Consider the following 19,464-nt stretch of genomic DNA (forward strand, 5'->3'; position numbering starts at 1 on the left):
TCCAGGCTGTGTAAGGGCTATTTGACCAAGAATGAGAGTGATGGAGTGCTGCATCAGATGACCTGGCCTCCACAATTCCCCGACCAGAACCCAATTGAGATGGTTTGTGATGAGTCGGACGGCAGAGTGAAGGAAAAGCAGCCAACAGGTGCTCAGCATATGTGGGAACTCCTTCAAGACTGTTGGAAAAGCATTCCAGGTGAAGCTGGTTGAGAGAATGCCAAGAGTGTGCAAGGCTGTCATCAAGGCAAAGAATCTCAAATATATTTTGATTTGTTTAACACTTATTTGGTTACTACATGATTCCATGTGTTATTTCATAGTTTTGATATCTTCACTATTATTCTATAATGTAAAAATAAAGAAACACCCTTGAATGAGTAGGTGTGTCCAAATATTTTGTGTGTGTGTGTGTGTGTATATATATATATATTATATATATATATACACACACACGCCGATTTTGCAGGTTTTCCAACTGACAAAGCATGTAGAGGTCTGTAATTTTTATCATAGGTACACTTCAACTGTGAGAGACGGAATCTAAAACAAAAATCCAGAAAATGATTTTTAAGTAATTAATTTGCATTTTATTGCATGACATAAGTATTTGATCACCTACCAACCAGTAAGAATTCTGGCTCTCACAGACCTGTTCGTTTTTCTTTAAGAAGCCCTCCTGTTCTCCACTCATTACCTGTATTAACTGCACCTGTTTGAACTCGTTACCTGTATAAAAGACACCTGTCCACACACTCAATCAAACAGACTCCAACCTCTCCACAATGGCCAAGACCAGAGGGCTGTGTAAGGACATCAGGGATAAAATTGTAGACCTGCACAAGGCTGGGATGGGCTACAGGACAATAGGCAAGCAGCTTGGTGAGAAGGCAACAACTGTTGGCGCAATTAGAAAATGGAAGAAGTTCAAGATGACGGTCAATCACCCTTGGTCTGGGGCTCCATGCAAGATCTCACCTCGTGGGGCATCAATGATCATGAGGAAGGTGAGGGATCAGCCCAGAACTACACAGCAGGACCTGGTCAATGACCTGAAGAGAGCTGGGACCACAGTCTCAAAGAAAACCATTAGTAACACACTACGCCGTCATGGATTAAAATCCTGCAGCGCACGCAAGGTCCCCCTGCTCAAGCCAGCGCATGTCCAGGCCCGTCTGAAGTTTGCCAATGACCATCTGGATGATCCAGAGGAGGAATGGGAGAAGGTCATGTGGTCTGATGAGACAAAAATAGAGCTTTTGGTCTAAACTCCACTACGCCGTGTTTGGAGGAAGAAGAAGGATGAGTACAACCCCAAGAACACCATCCCAACCGTGAAGCATGGGAGGTGGAAACATCATTCTTTGGGGATGCTTTTCCGCAAAGGGGACAGGACGACTGCACCGTATTGAGGGGAGGATGGATGGGGCCATGTATCGCGAGATCTTGGCCAACAACCTCCTTCCCTCAGTAAGAGCATTGAAGATGGGTCGTGGCTGGGTCTTCCAGCATGACAACGACCCGAAACACACAGCCAGGGCAACTAAGGAGTGGCTCCGTAAGAAGCATGTCAAGGTCCTGGAGTGGCCTAGCCAGTCTCCAGACCTGAACCCAATAGAAAATCTTTGGAGGGAGCTGAAAGTCCGTATTGCCCAGCGACAGCCCCGAAACCTGAAGGATCTGGAGAAGGTCTGTATGGAGGAGTGGGCCAAAATCCCTGCTGCAGTGTGTGCAAACCTGGTCAAGACCTAGAGGAAATATATGATCTCTGTAATTGCAAACAAAGGTTTCTGTATCAAATATTAAGTTCTGCTTTTCTGATGTATCAAATACTTATGTCATGCAATAAAATGCAAATTAATTACTTTTAAAAAAATCATACAATGTGATTTTCTGGATTTTTGTTTTAGATTCCGTCTCTCACAGTTGAAGTGTACCTATGATAAAAATTACAGACCTCTACATGCTTTGTAAGTAGGAAAACCTGCAAAATCGGCAGTGTATCAAATACTTGTTCTCCCCACTGTGTGTGTGTGTGTGTGTGTGTATATATATATATATATATATATATATATACAAAAAAACAAAAACACTCTGGTTTAACACACTGGTTTCACACCACTGATTGCAGTCATCCCGAGGTACGGTCTGTTCCAGCGTGTCTAAAAATAACTCTGTGGAGTTCAGTTAGCTTTGAATTGTGAATGACAGGGTCATTCTAATGTGACTATTTTGGGGGCTGCTCGAGAGGAGTGAGGACCCAACGGCTCCCAAAGACTATTAGCTTCTTCTGACATCTCTCCTGACAGGAACATGTCTCAACATATCACGCGCCGGCACAGTTCGCTTCAGACCGAGGTTCTTCTCAGCTAGAATGGCCAGACAGAGGTTACCGTAAGGTTCCCGAAATGTTGTCTCTGATTCCCACTATATGGCCGACCCAAAAAATACTGTGCTGGCTCAGATGTTTTCTTCTCCTTCCCAACACAGTCCGAGCAACTATGGTGGTGCGTAACCAGGCCCGCCCAGTACAGTTTGGCTTGGTTCGGCTCAGTAGTGTGAAAAGTGTCTTGATGGCAAGTTATCAGTTGTTTTTATATGGAAGATGTGCTTATTGTTCTCACAACTTCAGTTTGAACTTCAAGAACGGATAATAGTACCTTAAATAAGGAATATAATACCTTCATCCCAGCAATTATAAAATGCGTAAGAAGAGCTTTGAAAACACCCATGCTTTTTCACACAATAACAACTAATCTGGCTTTGTTTAGAGCTGAGCAAGCAGAGCTTGCTGACATTGAACAAGTCACCTTCGGAGTCTGAATAGGAGATTCTGAATAGGCTTTTGTTTCTTATTTTTTACTGACTGGGATAAACGCAGTGGAATTAGCTGTAGAGTATGTGCTTTGGTTTGGCAAGGAAAGGTGATTCTCTTGTTTTACTCAATTTTTCTTTTCAATGTAATTTTTCTGCATTATTTTAAAATGCTGTTGGGTTGAAGTAAAAGAGGCTATCGACAAAGCAAAGAATCTGGTGATTGAATCTACAGTATCTGAAAATAATTCTGTATGTAGGAAGTATGGAGTAAAATGAGCTGGAGCAGCAGAAGAACCAACAACAAGTACAAGCAAGCTAACTGTGGCACTATTGTACCTCAGTGTTCTCTGAGATGTAGGTGATTATTGTTCAGTGTTGCTGTTAAATAAATGAGATATCTACAAAACAGATGGAAGGCAGTGTATTGTACCTGCATGTGCTGCTCTTCTGCATGACTTCCGCCCTGTGGTACCCCGACAGCTTGCAGAAGCCATCGTTGCTGTAGACGATGGGCCAGTCCACAATCTGAGCATTCCCAAGGACAAAATTGGTATCTGTCAAAGATGAGGGGGAACAGAGGAGGAGGTAAGGCTCACTTGTTGGAGATTGCTCAAAGTTATGAACAACACATTACGTGGGGTGGGGAAAAGAGTGGAAGCGGGCAGGATTGGGATCAATTGCATTTCAGTACAGTCAATATGAGGAACTGAATTGAAATTCGATTCATAATTTGGAAAGAAAATCCAAAACGCATTAATTGAATTTCAGTGAGTTCCAAAAAAAACTGAAGTGGAATGGTGTTGACCCCAACCCAGGGTTGACATCGACAGGCGACAGCACAGTCATATCGCACGACGCAAGCCACTACAGTACAGTGTGAAAACAGAGTAGCAGAATGATCCTTCACATACGGGTACTGTACTCAGTCTCAGACCATCCTTACCCTTAATGCTGAGTAAGTAAGCACTGCATGTGGGGAGGGTTAGTGTCAGTTAGGCTTGAAGGGGTATACATAAGACTGTAGTAATGCCTACGTAAGCATTGCATGACACCTGCGGCTTCATTTTGACCGAACAAAAATTTGCAGATTGTGTTAAAAGAGAGGTCACTCCCAACACTGGAGACAACAGTATTTATTTCAAAAGTAGAGTCAATCCACGCAGGGTTTAAATCAAACAGTGTAGATTTGTTTTGAAATAGATAGCCATCATGCTGAGTATTTAAAATGATACAATTTTTAGCACTGTCAAAATCCCACTCTGAGTGTTCCTGGTACAGTACATGTACAATTGATGATTTCTCACCTCTGTGAGATCGTAAACATCAAAAGGTTAACAAATACTAGCAGGTGATTATAAAATATGATCGTTTGTTGTTTCTTTCCCTTATGTAATGTAATACCCCTTCAGATACACGACTACAGAACGGCATAGAAACGCCTGTCCCAGAAACAGACTCACTGAAGCTTAGTTTACCACAGTACACTTCTATGCTGACAATGGCGTTTCTATGCAGCTACATAGTACATGTATAATATCACATTTTTATTAATTATTGCTTTTGGGAAGGGGGGGAAAGCAAGCTCTAAAAAGACAACAATACATGAGTCAATGTGATGAGGATCAAATTGGCTTTTGATCCATTCACAAATGATTGACATAGGAGCCACTCAGGCAGCTACAGAGTGATGAAAGTCTGCACCTGAAACGTTCAACCATAGACTGTATTACATAACTGGAGTCAACAGGCCTGGCTATACACACACACACTCCACAGACAGATGTGGTTTTAATTGCTGTGTTCCACCATATTTTATGGGAGGGAATATACACTGGCAATTGTAAGGATATTTAGGACAAAGGATTATAGAAAACGCACTAATCTTAGGGACAGTTTCCACCATATATAAAATCCAGATTTAACCCTTTGCTGACTGCAGCACACAAAGGAAGAAAGAGTCCGAGCTATACTGTACCGTCACACCACTGTGCAGTAGTTACATCCCTGTCTCAATACGAGTTGGGTGTAATACCTATGAACAGCACTGCACTGATCTCTGTTATTCTGCATGTTCAAAGGGAAACTTAACTTCACTCCAATCCAATCCTCTGAAGCAACACACGTGTAGAAAGTAGGTTAACGTCTCAGAATCCAGGGGGGGAAAGTGGGAATAGGAGAGGAGTGAGGACGTAGCAGTGTATGTCAAGCCTCAAGAGTTGTACTGACAAAGATTTCATACCATGCAGCTTTTAAAAATACATGCTACTGTCAATTCCTCCAGGTACTCTGGGCCTTGTTCAAACCTGCACAGCAACCATACATTTCTGAAGGCAAAATAGCATTACCATGAGAAAACATGTTTACATGATTGTACCCAAATTAGTTTATATTTGTTCCATACTGTTAACATGGTTCTATTGACTAAATGTCTGAAACTGCTGTGTTGGCAGTTTGTATCAAATAGTATAGCTTCTGTATTGCTCACTAAGACAATATAGCACAGTATGTGTGTGCGCTTCAGTTGGGTCTCCTTGTCTTTAACGCTCTGGAGGCTTTTGCCCTGTCAGCGCTGAGATTAAGGGACTGACAGAGACAGGTACACGCCTGACAGAATACAGGGACCTCTCTCTCGCTCACAATATAGCTTTATGTTCTTTTATATGTTGATTCCTCCCACTATTGCACAATGTTGTTCACATTGTTGTTATAAAAAATAAAAAAATTAATCTGCCAGTACATAAAGTCAACCTGGCATCCATTAAACTAAATCAATATGGAAGAGGTGCATGCTGCTGCAGCAGTAGTATATTAAATAACAAAATGATGTCCTGTCTGTCGTGTCAAAGTCACACGTCATCAACATGGAATGGGAACAAAACAAACTAAATGTGCTACTCAACAATAGAAAATACAAAACTACACACACTATTCTACCAAACTACAAACGTCACCAAGATAATTGAAGACAAACAGTAACATAACTGACACAAACACAGTGCTATGAAGTAGAACGTTCCATGCCAACATTTGTTATTTTACAATGTTTTTTTAAAAACAACAGTAGGATGCCGTCGCTGATGGGTAGCTAAGCATCAGTCATCTATGCCCCAACGAAAAAGAAGGGTCCTAGGAATTTAATTAACAGTCAAACAGTTACTACCCAGCTAGCACAGAACGTTTCCAAAACTTTAGCTGGGTAGTGTCTGTGAACCCAAATTAGTAGAAGTTGATGTTAAATGAAAAGAGAACAGGCGACAAAAATAAGTAGGTATCTGCCCCCCAGGCCAGGATTTTAAGCCGGTCATAGACTTGGATTAATTTGCTTTGCAAATTAACAGCAATTGGTAGAGAACAACAGACATAGTACATGGAATTAATAGAGAGTGAGATTAGGGGGAAAACATGAGCAGCACTACAAAACATGGGTTGGGTTTATACCTGTCTGTCTATGTGATAATGTCCATACTGAAAAGTTGAAAAGAAAAATGGTTAAAGTAACAGTGACAAACTTATTTCAAACAAACTGGTACGTTTCATTTGAGTGATGTTTTCAATGCTTTTTCCACAACCAACATTTCACATGTCGACATATAGAGTTACACACGTTCTTTGAGCTCTTGAACTAAAAGGAGATGTTTTGTGACACTGCAAAATACACAACTTGGGTTATGACCCGGTCTCAATGCATTATACTAATGCCCTTGTTCACTCTACCTCCTGAACTTCGATCAATGAGTCCACTCTAATCCATGCCATGTGTCTCCTTCTACCCTACCCTGCACTGCACTGCTATGACTGGTGTGTGTGGAGTAGCTTGGTGCATAATGGCTGCCGTGCGTCATCCAGGGTCCTGTTCATTAGGGAACCAAACAGAAGAAAATGGACTTGTACACCTAGACTTATACAAACTGTAATGCTGCCCTAATAAACAGGACCCTGGTTGGTGCGTCTACTCATTGGTTACCACTACACATCTCTGACCAGACAGTGGGACCCCAATAGACTACAGTTGGGCAACAATGGCTGACAACAGTATTTTCTGAAAGTGTTTAATTGACGAGGAGAAAACTTTAATGGCTTGAGGACTGTGTCTTTCAATTAGTTTATTTTGGTTTTACAGAAGGTCATTGGTTGATTGTCCAAGGAGGGATGCTCATGAGTAAGAGGGGTGTCCCCAAAATTGGTGTGTGCCTCAAACTAGTAGGCCTGGTGCAAGTGCACATGGGTAATGTAGCCTACCCACCTGACCCCGCCTTGCTGACTCATTGGATATGGATGTGTCCTTCCAGCCCACCTACACCTGTCCTACTAATTTGTGTTTCTTTCATAAGTTTGGTAGGCTACCAATAACTATGTACTTTGTTTGTATTTTGGCAGAATTGACTTACCATGCAGTTAAGCAAACTTTCAGTGAACATTTAAGTAAACAGTTAATCTACAGATGCTGTTTGGACTAAGACAAAGGAGGCTAAATTAAACATCTATTCTTCCTTTTTCATGGAATTGTTGGTGGCAAATAACATTTACTCATATTGAATGAAGTATTTTAATCAAAATATGTATTAGTGGAGAATTAGCAAGGTACCTATGCTATTACATTGATTTAAAGATTTCACATCTAGCAAAAAAATACACTATATATATACACAAAAGTATGTGGACACCCCTTCAAATTAGTGGATTTGGCTATTTCAGCCACACCCGTTGCTGATAGGTGTATAAAATTAAGCACACAGCCATGCAATCTCCATAGACAAACAGTGGCAGTAGAATGACCCATACTGAAGAGCTCAGTGACTTTCAATGTGGCGCCGCCACCTTTCCAACAAGTCAGTTCGTCAAGTTTCTGCCATGCTAGAGCTGCCCCGGTCAACTAAGTGCTGTTATTGTGAGGTGGAAACGTCTAGGAGCAACAACGGCTCAGCTGTGAAGTGGTAGGCCACACAAGCTCACAGAAGGGGACCGCCGAGTGCTGAAGCACATAAAAATCATATGTCCTCGGTTTCAACATTCACTACCGAGTTCCAAACTGCCTCGGAAGCAACATCAGCACAAGAACTGTTCGTCGGGAGCTTCATGAAATGGGTTTCCATGGCCGAGCAGCTGCACACAATCCTAAAATCACCATGCGCAATGCCAAGTGTCAGCTGGAGAGGTGTAAAGCTTGCCGCCATTGGGCTCTGGAGCAGTGGAAACGCGTTCTCTGGAATGATGAATCACGCTTCACCATCTGGCAGTCCAATGAATGAATCTGGGTTTCGCAGACGCCAGGAGAACGCTACCTGCCCCAATGCATAGTGCCAACTGTTTGGTGGAGGAGGAATAATGGTCTTGGGCTGTTTTTCATGGTTCGGGCTAGGCCCCTTAGTTCCAGTGAAGGGAGATCTTAATGCTACTGCATACAATGACATTCTAGACAATTCTGTCCTTCCAACTATGTGGCAACAGTTTGGGGAAGGCCCTTTCCTGTTTCATCATGACAATGCCCCCGTGCACAAAGTGAGGTCCATACAGAAATGGTTTGTATGGGGGCCTGTTTATATCGGTTGGATTACATGTTGAGAACAACGACTATATCCATCCTCTCATTTACATTTTAGTCATTTAGCAGAAGCTCTTATCCAGAGCGACTTACAGGAGCGATTAGGGTTAAGTGCCTTGCTCAAGGGCACATCGACAGATTTTTCACCTAGTCGGCTCGGGGATTAGAACCAGTGACCTTTCGGTTACTGGCACAACGCTCTTAACCACTAAGCTACCTGCCGCCCCAAAGCCACACCAATAAAGAGGATGGAACAGAGAGCCTATTCTTTGGGTTTATTTTCTCAAAACGATATAAGCAGATAGTATAGTTTAACCAGCCAACAGGCCAAACAACTTTAAAGTGTAATTTAATCATACATTCTAATTTATGAAGTATATAAAATGTGTTTATTCAAGATGTATTTTCTTTTACTTTATAGGCAGACTACCGAGAAATAGCCTAGGCTATTTTTAGGCTGCATAATTTCCCAAATTGTGCGTTGCTGCTGATTCCATGGTAGTAAGATCGCACATAAGATAAAATAAGAAGCGACTTTCTGGAGATGGGATGTGCCCAAGCCTGACTAAAAAAATAGATGTGCCTGACAAATACCCTAGTAATTGTATCCCATTTGATAAGTTCATTGATTACCATACAACTTTTACTAAGTACAGACGTTTGGAAAGGATATGGAAATTGTTTCCTTTTGTGTTATGGTTATTCTGAAGATTCCAAGTCACGACGACGTTTAGGGAGAAAGATCGCGCAGTTTTTCGATCCTAGCCATTCGTATGCGTTTTTACACGCCAAAGAGGGTAGGCTTCATCGATGATTTAAAACCCAAACATAAAAGTTTTTTTTAGGTCTACTCCATTCTCAAGATAATTATCATAGGCATAGCACATCTCATTGGAGCATGATCCTTACCGTTAGATCGTCTGACAATATTTTCTAAAAAAGTGTTTTGAGGGGCTACAAGTCCTCTCCTTCCTCCGGCCATCCTGGCTCGTCATTCAGTCGTCCGTGTGTAAAGCGGTCGGTGGGGTTGGACGCTGTCCGCAAAACGATAACTCCAGTCGTCTGTCTTCATGGTCCCTTTTATCTGTACCGAGTGAGTGAGCTTTAGATAAAGGTATCGTCTATAGCTACTACTGCTGCTACAAAGACTTCTCACAGTCGCTGGCTGCGCTTCCCCTGTTGAGCAAGCCTGTGCGTCGAATGAAGCGCCTACAGCACGTTGCGACGCGCTTTTAGGGAATTCTCCTCCGCATTTGTTTGAGCGCAGCGGCGCGCCTGACTGGTGGTACACGGGCTTTTGTGGGTCTTCATTCAAACTCCGAGCGCCATCTGCCGCTGATATATGGCAGTGGTTCTGAACCCTCTCCTCCGGGATCCCCAGCCGTTCCATGTATTTGATCTATTCCAGAGATAGCGCACCTAATTCTACTTGACTAGGCGAGTTTGTTGAGCCAATTCAGAGCTGCACCAAAATTGTCAAACGTCTGGGGATCCCTGAGGAGAGGTTTGAGAACCACTGATATATGGTATAACATCATGAAATAACCATATTATACATCCACTAGAAAAGGGTTTCCCAAACTCGGTCCTGACCCCCAGTGCACGTTTTGGTTTATGACCTAGCACTACACAGCTGATTCAAATAATCAAAGCTTGATGTTGGTTATTTGAATCAGCTGTGTCGTGCTAGGGCAAAACACCTAAACGTGCACCCAGTGGGGCCCCAGGACCGAGTTTGGGAAACTCTGCACTAGAACACTTTTGAGAGTGAAATGGGCCTGTTTTGTACAAGTTGTGGGCCTATTTGCATCCTAAACTGTTAAAACACATTCTGAACGATCATCATCAGGTCACGTATGCCAGTGGTTCTCCAACCTCTCCTCGGGACACCCAGGCATTCCATGTAGGCTACTTGAACTATTCCAGAGCTAGCACACCTGATTCAACTTGTCAACTAATCATCAATACCTTTAATAGGTGAATCACATGAGTTAGTGTAGCTGGAAACTCACTCCTCAGCCTGAAGTGTCTCCACTTGCGCTGCCACGACTGGGTAAGACGCTTCAGGGGGGCAGACATGTTTGCGAGGCAGAGGTGCTGGGTTTGACCTGAATCAGGAGGAAGCGGCACACTAAGCAGCATGGCATAGTTTACACTAGTTCAGGCCTCCCACATAATTGTGAAACATCTGGGGGTACCAGAGGAGAGGTTTGAGACCCACTGATGTATGCACAAGACTGTTTGACATGTATTATGAAGCAAAGAACAGGTTCTTTTCAAATCAGAGCTTGCTTTATAAAGATAATTTCCAACATTCCATTGTTCATATACATTAAGACACCGGAGTCAACATGCATGTCACCTCTCCAACCCCCCACACAAAGTCAATACTTCCTCCTCATTAACTGGACCATGTCTTGGTTGTGTTGAGGTGACTTAGATGATCAACAACATATTTATGTTCTGGAAACTTTTGAAACTAAGTCTCCTTAATTTTGAGCCATTTCTGTGCTCGCCGCTCAGCGGCGTGTCCTCGCTCCTGCTCTGTGGTCATGTATGGTCGGGAGACCCAGTACTCATTCTCTGCCTCGCGTTCCAAGTGCACCAGCATGTTGCGTTTCATCTGCCAGGTGATGGCACGCGGCCGGCGGTACTTCCCGATCCACTGCTTCCCAGAGATGCCTTTCCTCAGCAGGGCCATGGTGAGGAACATTGTAAAGGATGGGGGTTCTTCTCAACAAGTCCTGGATTTATAGGCTACAACATGATAGAAAGAGAGAGAGAAAAAAAGAGGGCATTGGCTCCATTTTACAGGAGAGTAACATAGATCGCTAGCTAGGTGGTAGTGGCAAAACAATGGAGGTAATTTCATTGGAATAAAATGTAATTCCCCCTGAAATGTTATCATTAAAACATTATTTTGAATTAAGAAGTTATGACATTTGGCAAACTATAAAATTACTAGAGATATGGGTATACTTATGGAATGTTGGCTTCCTTCGAGACCCTGGAATATTTTCGAAATACAAATGCCATAAAAATAATGTCAAACCCATTTTACCGCGCATACACAGAAGCGGTCCCTCTATCCTTGACAAAACCGACGCATGTGCGGCTAATTTACATTGGGTTGAACAACAATTCAGGAAAACACCACATAATCCAAGTAATTAGGGAATATCATTTTCTGAGAGAAACCCCAAATCATTTATCAAATCATTGAAGGGACAAAAGTATAGCTAGATGTGATCATTATCAAAGTGAATGCTACTAGCTAGTTGGTAGCACATTAGCCTAACTACAAACGCGTTATTCATGAATTGGTTAGAAAATTGTTACTCGCTCCATTTCATTTGGATTACCTGTCAGTTATCAGATACATTGTTGTCCAAATCCATCAATATTGATATTGTCTTCATGTAATCCGTGCAAAACGTGACCCCAGTCGGTTTCAGAGACATTTCCTTCTTCCGCGAATTCTACGGTGTGATAATGCAGGAGGAATCAAACCATTTCACATGTAATGACTAATCCATTCCAACTGGAGGCGCCATTATACAGAGTTTGCTGCAAGACCACAGAAACAGTCATCCAGTTGTTTAATCAGAGACGGAATGGTTTCAAACCTCTGGTTTCATGCTTTTTTGTTATGATAAGTTAAGGCATTTGTACCAATCAAATGTCATGTTCTTCAAAATCAAAGAGGTACTATTTAATGACTTTAGAAATCTGCTCAAATCTAATCTGCTAAAATAGTCAAATAAGGTAATTGAAAAGTAGGCATGTGTTGCAGTAGCCTAATCTTAACCTTACCATATTTTGTGTGTTTACTTTCTGAATGAGCAAGCAACTCATGATTGATTGTAAACCCATATTGACCTGATGGTACAAAGTTCATATTGAATAGAAGGGAGTACAAAAGCAAGTCTATTTAAGTGACTGCCACTTTAAACGCTGTGAAGGTATTAACATTAGGTCCTGTCCAGTGTGAAACAACACAGTGAGCTGTGAGAATAAAAAAGGAGGAACACAGAAAAAAGCTCCTGCCAAGTAGAGCCCTGTTTCTGTGACTCGCGCCTTTCTCTCTTTCCCCCTCTTCCCAGATCCCTCTCTTTTCCTCTCCTCCCAGTCCCCCTCTTATACTGTGAATAGAGAAGGAACTGGAACTGAATCTAGAGAGGCAAAAGACAGCTTTTCACACTAAGGTAAGGAAAACCTAATCCTTCAACAAGATCACAGGCTGAAAAGTCTTGTGACTTTCAATTATTCTAATAAGGTTTTCATGTGACAATCCCATGCAAACAGACCTTTGATAATGCAGGGTTTTTACATTGTGATAGGCTATTGTAGCAGAAGAGAATGGGGTACAATACTCTCTTAACAATTTTTCATTCACCACTTTAGAAGCTTCAATGCACTGCATAGGTCATAGCTTTAGGTCACTGCATAGAGTTCTGTTACAGTTACCTCCATAATATGGTCTTAATGTTTTCTCACTTTGTTTTGCCATAGGCAGGGAAAGTGAAGGGAATACTGATTGCTTCCCTTTCACACGTCATGGTGCATTGTATCCAGTGACATTTTATATCTAACTTGGGTTTTCCTGCTGTCTCATGCAGATTTACGAGGGGTGTGCCTGCCTGGCTGGCACGGCAGCAAAGTCAATCTCTAAGTGTGCACAGAGGGACACATCTCCTGAACAACATGCAGCTTTGACAAAATACTTTCACTCTCCTGGTTTTCACAGCTGTTGTGGACTTCACCTGCACCCACCTCTGTTTCTAGATGGTCTGACGTTTCTGAATACCGACAAGGAGGAAGACACAGACAGGCCGGCCGGCCAGCAAGATAGAGGAACAAGTACTGGTTTCAGGGCTTGCTCTACTCTGGTACCTCCTTAGGATATAATAGAGGCAAGGAGGCTGTAGGGGGCAAGGTGTCAGGCTCAGCATCCTCAATGTCCTCAGTGCCATCTTCCCCCAGAGTCACTACGGACAGCTTCGCCTTCTGTCTGGTGGAGGAGATGATGGGCTCATCAGCCCAGGGGGCAAAGCCAAAACTACACTGGCACTCCTTCCCACCAGCCCTCCCAAAAGCCCCATGGCTTTAAAGATGGCCTCAGACAATGGGTTAGGATTTGACAACGAGACTGAGGATGACTTTTTATATAATAAGCAGGAGCGTTCGACGGTCCTGGTCCGTAGGTTCTTGAGGGATAACCAGAGGGTGAAGAAGTCGGTGTGTACAGGAACCAGGGCTATCATCAGGACGTTACCCACCGGGAGGATCGGTGAGGAGGCTTGGGACGCTGTCTGCGGAAGGGTGCCCCTCCAGCTGTGGGATGAGGAGGACCACCAAACTTCTGGTGGATACAGCCGATTGAGTGGATACAGTGGACACAGTTCAACCTCTCAGAGTCTACATCTGCAAGTGTGTAAACCTCTCCTTGGAAAAACAGGAGACATGTTTTTTGAGGTAAGAGCATACACACAGTTGGCTTTAATGGTTCCATTGAGCAAAACTGTGTCACTTTTTGTTTAAAACTACTTTGGGAAATCCCTAGACTACACTGGACTACACATACCTAGACCACACACACACATACACAGCGTGTCTCAGAAAGGAAATGTGTGTTAAAAAAAACCCGGATACAGTGCTACAGTATGTGGTGTGAGTCAAAACTCAGGTTGACGTATTTTGGGATGAATCTTGTCCTGGAGGCATAGCTGAGTGATTTCCATTAGATGGGCCAGTGGCAATGTAAAAATTGGCTATATATCGTAAACATTTTTTTTTTTTTTTTTGTTGCCTTTTTGGTCTTAATTTAAGGTTAGGGTTAGGCATAAGGTTAGCAGTTTGCTTAAGGTTAGGGGTAGGTTTCAAATCTGATTGCATGACTTTGTAGTTGTGCCAGTTAGTGACCAGCCTGCAGAGCTGACTCCAGTACATGTCATCCCAATAAATGCCAACCTGCAGCCAAAACTCACCGAGCTGCAGTGGAAATGAGGGTTGGGGCAGCCGGGTATGAGAGCGGAGGGGAGGGGTGGTTAAGTTAAGTAGAACACTAGAGGCCTGTATTATAGAGGGTGCGTCTCAAATGGCACCTTATTCCCTATAAAGTGCACTACTTTTGACCAGAGCCTTATGGTCAAAAGTAGTGCACTATAAAGGCAATAGGGGGCCATTTGAGACGCTGCTAGAGGGTCTGGGCTTGCTGCTCTGCTCTAGTGGTTACACACCCAATGGAAAAGTTAGGCTACACCATTACATCACAATCACTTGGCAGATGGTTACAATCTCAACCATGCGAAACAAATACAGTCAGTGGAAAACAAAGCACTCACACTCCAGAGTTTATTTTTAAGGGGCTGCCGAGTCAAAAACTACAAACTTCAGGAGAAATGAAAGGAATAACTTGCCTACTTATAGCTCCAACCTGTGGGAATTGTTTGGCAGGTAGACCCAGAGCAGGTGAAAACAGTCACAGCCTATTGAAAGAAAGACCTGTCAGATAAGGATGATAGAACTGAGGGGATAACGGGGATGGTCTGTCTTCAGTTCTCTTTACACCTTCACCAGGAATCATGAAAGGATGGTGATGTCTGTGTTGACTTTTAAGAAATATATTTTCCCAGGACCCCAATGGAAAAATGCCTTGGCCTTTATTATGTTTTATTCTCAATCAATGTTTTATGTAAAGTTGTTAAAACAGGACAGTGTGTACAGTGGTCCAACACAATAACGAGTTTATGAGTACATTCCTATAAAGGGGAATGAGGAGTGGTATGACCTCAGAGGGGGTTATGATGCAGCCTAGTCTGGGATTCAAACAACAACAAAGTGGGTCCCCTGCCACTTTTGGAGACAAACGTTTTTTAAAAGTATTTACCAATCACAGAGTGCCCCTTTAGAAGTCAGTAAGCCTCGGAGAATGAACTGCAGACCTCATTCAGTACTAATTCTGCAGCGGCAATAGACTGTACGCTGCTGGTAATAATACAGTGGATTAGACTGCCACCTAGTGGTTTGCTATATATTGGTACTGCTCACGTAAACCCTTGGCACAGAGAAGTGTCCAAACTAATCTGGAAAACACTGATGTTTGCTCCAGTCCAAGCAATAACACACCTGATTCAACTTATCAATAAATCATAGTCTTTAATAAATACTTTATTATATGAATTAGGGTAAATTAATTGCTCTCCTTTTGAAAATAAATTCCATGGTCGATTAAACTGACAGCCGAAGACATGAAATTAACTGCAACTGTTGTTGTACAATAGGTATTTGTACTGAACCACTGTGGTCTCAGCAGAAAATAAGACTTTAAGATCCTTGTTAAGTCATTTCTGTAGAAAATAATACCAGAATCTGTTTCTGTAATCAGTGATCAGGGTTAAAAGAGGTCATTTCAAGGTTGACTGAACTCATTAGTGTGGGTCAGGGTTGAAGACAATTCAGGGAATTTCAGGGGGGAAATTCAGTTCATGAAGGGAAAACATTGCCATTTAAAATAGCAGACATGGTAATTGAATAAACAATTGTGATTGGTAACTGTGTGTGTGTAAAGGATGTCACGCTGCTTGCTTAGCGAGTACCGCTTCCTCCTGATTCGGCTCATACCAAGGCTCGAACCCAGGACCTCTGCCTTGCTAACACACGTGACCACCCTCCTGATGCGTCTTCCGCACCACGGAAAAGCTAGCTTTTGGGGGACACTTTAGACTGAGGAGTGATTTTCGTGTGTCCTGTGTGTGTCTTCTCTTGAGTGCACTCACTGCTGACATGATAGCATAAGGCTTTGTTTACACAGTAAAGAGATTTTCACGCATCACCCAAACTGCTGTGGTTAGAGTAGGAGATGAGCAACAGTGATGTGTTTTATATATAAAGGTAATGTTCTTCTAATAACTCCTCTTACAGATGTCAAGTCTCCCTAACCATATAAGGGGAGCTGTCTCTCTCTCTCTTTCTCTCTCTCTCTCTAATTTTGCTCCCTCCCTCCTCTTAGGTTTCAGACATTCTCTTTCTCTTCTGTCTCAAACATATCTCTCTCCCTATCTCTTGCAATCACTACAAACTGGAACATATGGACATGACACTGCTATTGCAGATTGATTGACTTTCTCTAATTTTGGAGGCTGTATTACATTAGGCATGATCTTCTAACGTAAGTCAAAATATATTTTCTCTGTCATTCAGATGGTTTATTCAATGAAAGCAGTAACACTAGTACTTAACTAACATTTCTATCAAACCATGCATACTATCATCTTAGTTATTCGTATCAGTGGTGATCGCTCAAGGTAGAGTATGATTGTGTTCCTGATGGTAAATGTGGGTCCTATTTGTCGGTCTTCAGACATCTTGATTCTGATCAACTGTTTTGTAAAACCCTACAAGACAGGCAGAATGTTGCTTGTGACAGTATATCTTATAGTGTTACAAGGGTTCCATACATGATCTTGTGGCACAACTATAATTTCAGGTAGTTTCATTACAAACATACAGTACAGAATATTTATGCATCCTTGTGACAAGTGCTGCAGTATTAGAGTCTATTGAAGGCTCTATGGATGGCTGAAGTGATACCAAAAACCATAACAAGATTATATTGCAGAGGGATGTGTATCCCTGGTTTGGTGTAATATGGCAGAATAGTTTCTAGCCAATGTATAGACTGTACACATATGGATTAAGTGTATCAGGTCCATGGCCAACATCTGCAGCAACCTTACACAGTTTGACCAATTGTTTTATTTTTATTTAAGACATATTGAGAACTTGGTCTCTTTTACAAATGTGCCCATTAAAGGGTTTTTCTTTATTTTTACTATTTTCTACATTGTAGAAACCAAAAAAGTGTTAAACAAATCAAAATATATTTTAGATTTTAGATTCTTCAAAATAGCCACCCTTTGCCTTGATGACAGCTTTGCACACTCTTGGCATTCTCTCAACCAGCTTCATGAGGAATGCTTTTCCAACAGTCTTGAAGGAGTTCCCACATATCCTTCACTCTGCGGTCCAACTCATCCCAAACCATCTCAATTGGGTTGAGGTCAGGTGATTGTGGAGGCCAGGTCATCTGATGCAGCACTCCATCACTCTCCTTGGTAAAATAGCCCTTACACAGCCTGGAGGTGTGTTTGGGATCATTGTCCTGTTGAAAAACAAATGATAGTCCCACTAAGCCCAAACCAGATGGGATGGCGTATCACTGTAGAATGCTGTGGTAGCCATGCTGGTTAAGTGTGCCTTGAATTCTAAATAAATCACAGACAGTGTCACCAGCAAAGCACACCATCACACCTCCTCCATGCTTCACGGTGGGAACCACACATGCGGAGATCATCCGTTCACCTACTCCGCTGTGTCTCACAAACACGTGGTTGGAACCAAAAATCTCAAATTTGGACTCATCAGACCAAAGGACAGATTTCCACCAGTCTAATGTCCATTGCTCGTGTTTCTTGGCCCAAGCAAGTCTCTTTTTCTTATTGATGTCCTTTAGTAGTGGTTTCTTTGCAGCAATTCGACCATGAAGGCCTGATTCACGCGGTCTGATGTTAAGATGTGTCTGTTACTTGAACTCTGTGAAGCATTTATTTGGGCTGCAATCTGAGGTGCAGTTAACACTAATGAACTTATCCTCTGCAGCAGAGGTAACTCTGGTCTTCTTTTCCTGTGGCAGTCCTCATGAGAGCCAGTTTCATCATAGCACTTGATGGTTTTTGCGACTGCACTTGAAGAAACGTTCAAAGTTCTTGAAATTTTCCGGATTGACTGACCTTCATGTCTTAAAGTAATGATGGACTGTCGTTTCTCTTTGCTTATTTGAGCTGTTCTTGCCATAATATGGACTTGGTCTTTTACCAAATAAGGCTATCTTCTGTATACCACCCCTACCTTGTCACAACACAACTGATTGGCTCAAACGCATTAAGAAGAAATAAATTCCACAAATTAACTTTTAACAAGGCACACCTGTTAATTGAAATGCATTCCAGGTGACTACCTCATGAAGCTGGTTGAGAGAATGCCAAGAGTGTGCAAAGCTGTCATCAAGGCAAAGGGTGGCTGCTTTGAAGAATCTCAAATATATAATATATTTTGATTTTTTAAACACTTTTTTGGTTACTACATGATTCCATATGTGTTATTTCATAGTTTTGATGTCATCACTATTATTCTACAATGTAGAAAATAGTAAAAGGAAAGAAGAACCCTTGAATGAGTAGGTGTGTCCAAACTTCTGACGGGTACTGTGTATACTGTATTTACACATTTAAAATACAAAAACACAGTCATGGTAAGCACAAATAAACATTACAAATCACCCAGAAAAACAGTTACATTCCTCCACAAATAAGTCCCCAATTAATACTTTAAATTGCCCGAACAGCACCAGAACATCAAGATGAAATGTGTTAGTGTGTTCTCTCTCGTCCCACTAGACTAAACATGTGGTTTCTGTTTAATTTCATTTAAACAGATAGAAGACATGAGATTTAAGCCATACATGAAAGGTATTTGAGTAACACTTAACATTAATTTATCATTTCTAAAGGGGTCGTAAAGAGCTTATCAGTTGTTGATAGACAGTTTAGTGTACAGGTGGTAATAAACAGTTATTACTATTTGACAGATAACAATTTGTATTATTGGTTTAGGCCTACAAATCATTGTACAATACTAGCAACAAGCTGAATGGGATATAGTCCTACAACTTACTATATCTTTTTTTATATTGAAACTTTACAAATGTACAAAACCACATACAGTATAACAACAACACTCAATAACCAAGGCTTCCTCTCCTCATCTCCTGCCTTCATCTGCTCTGATGTAAAATAAATGGACTGGACCAGTCCGACTGGTAGATGCAAATACTAAGAATGTTTCTTCTACCATGACAGCTTTGCCAAGAGTGTGCAACGCTGTCATCAAGGCAAAGGGTGGCTATTTGAAGAATCTCTAATATAAAATATATTTTGATTTGTTTAACACTTTTTTGGTTACTACATGATTCCATTTGTGTTTTGATGTCTTCACTATTATTCTACAATGTAAAAAAATAGTAAAATAAAGAAGCACCTTGAATG

At 41.9% G+C, this 19,464-nt stretch overlaps 2 protein-coding genes and 1 pseudogene across 5 annotated transcripts in view; 1 reads left to right on the top strand and 2 right to left on the bottom strand.

Moving 5' to 3' along the window:
* Positions 1-9,636, bottom strand: part of LOC121553631 (potassium voltage-gated channel subfamily H member 1) — an 86,018-nt gene extending 76,382 nt beyond the window's left edge. For 3 of the 4 annotated variants that reach the window (XM_041866896.1, XM_041866895.1, XM_041866894.1), the window contains exons 1-2: positions 9,269-9,636; positions 3,248-3,371 (exon numbers count right to left, since the gene is read on the bottom strand). In XM_041866896.1, coding sequence (XP_041722830.1) covers positions 3,248-3,371; positions 9,269-9,341 — 197 coding nt within the window. In that variant the 5' untranslated portion in view covers positions 9,342-9,636. Of the gene's footprint in view, positions 1-3,247; positions 3,372-6,255; positions 6,283-9,268 lie in introns of all 4 variants that reach the window. The other variant, XM_045211561.1, reaches the window with a different exon arrangement.
* A 993-nt stretch (positions 9,637-10,629) lies between these two features.
* On the bottom strand, positions 10,630-11,880 carry LOC121553516 (annotated as a pseudogene).
* A 1,109-nt stretch (positions 11,881-12,989) lies between these two features.
* LOC121553248 (1-phosphatidylinositol 4,5-bisphosphate phosphodiesterase epsilon-1-like) overlaps positions 12,990-19,464 on the top strand; it is a 33,325-nt gene continuing 26,850 nt past the window's right edge. Inside the window, exon 1 of the mRNA XM_045211562.1 lies at positions 12,990-13,834. Within this exon, the coding sequence (XP_045067497.1) occupies positions 13,460-13,834 (375 nt within the window). The 5' untranslated portion in view covers positions 12,990-13,459. The remainder of the gene's footprint in view (positions 13,835-19,464) is intronic.

This window comes from Coregonus clupeaformis, chromosome 37 (genome assembly GCF_020615455.1).
Source record: "Coregonus clupeaformis isolate EN_2021a chromosome 37, ASM2061545v1, whole genome shotgun sequence".
NCBI classification, from domain to species: domain Eukaryota; kingdom Metazoa; phylum Chordata; class Actinopteri; order Salmoniformes; family Salmonidae; genus Coregonus; species Coregonus clupeaformis.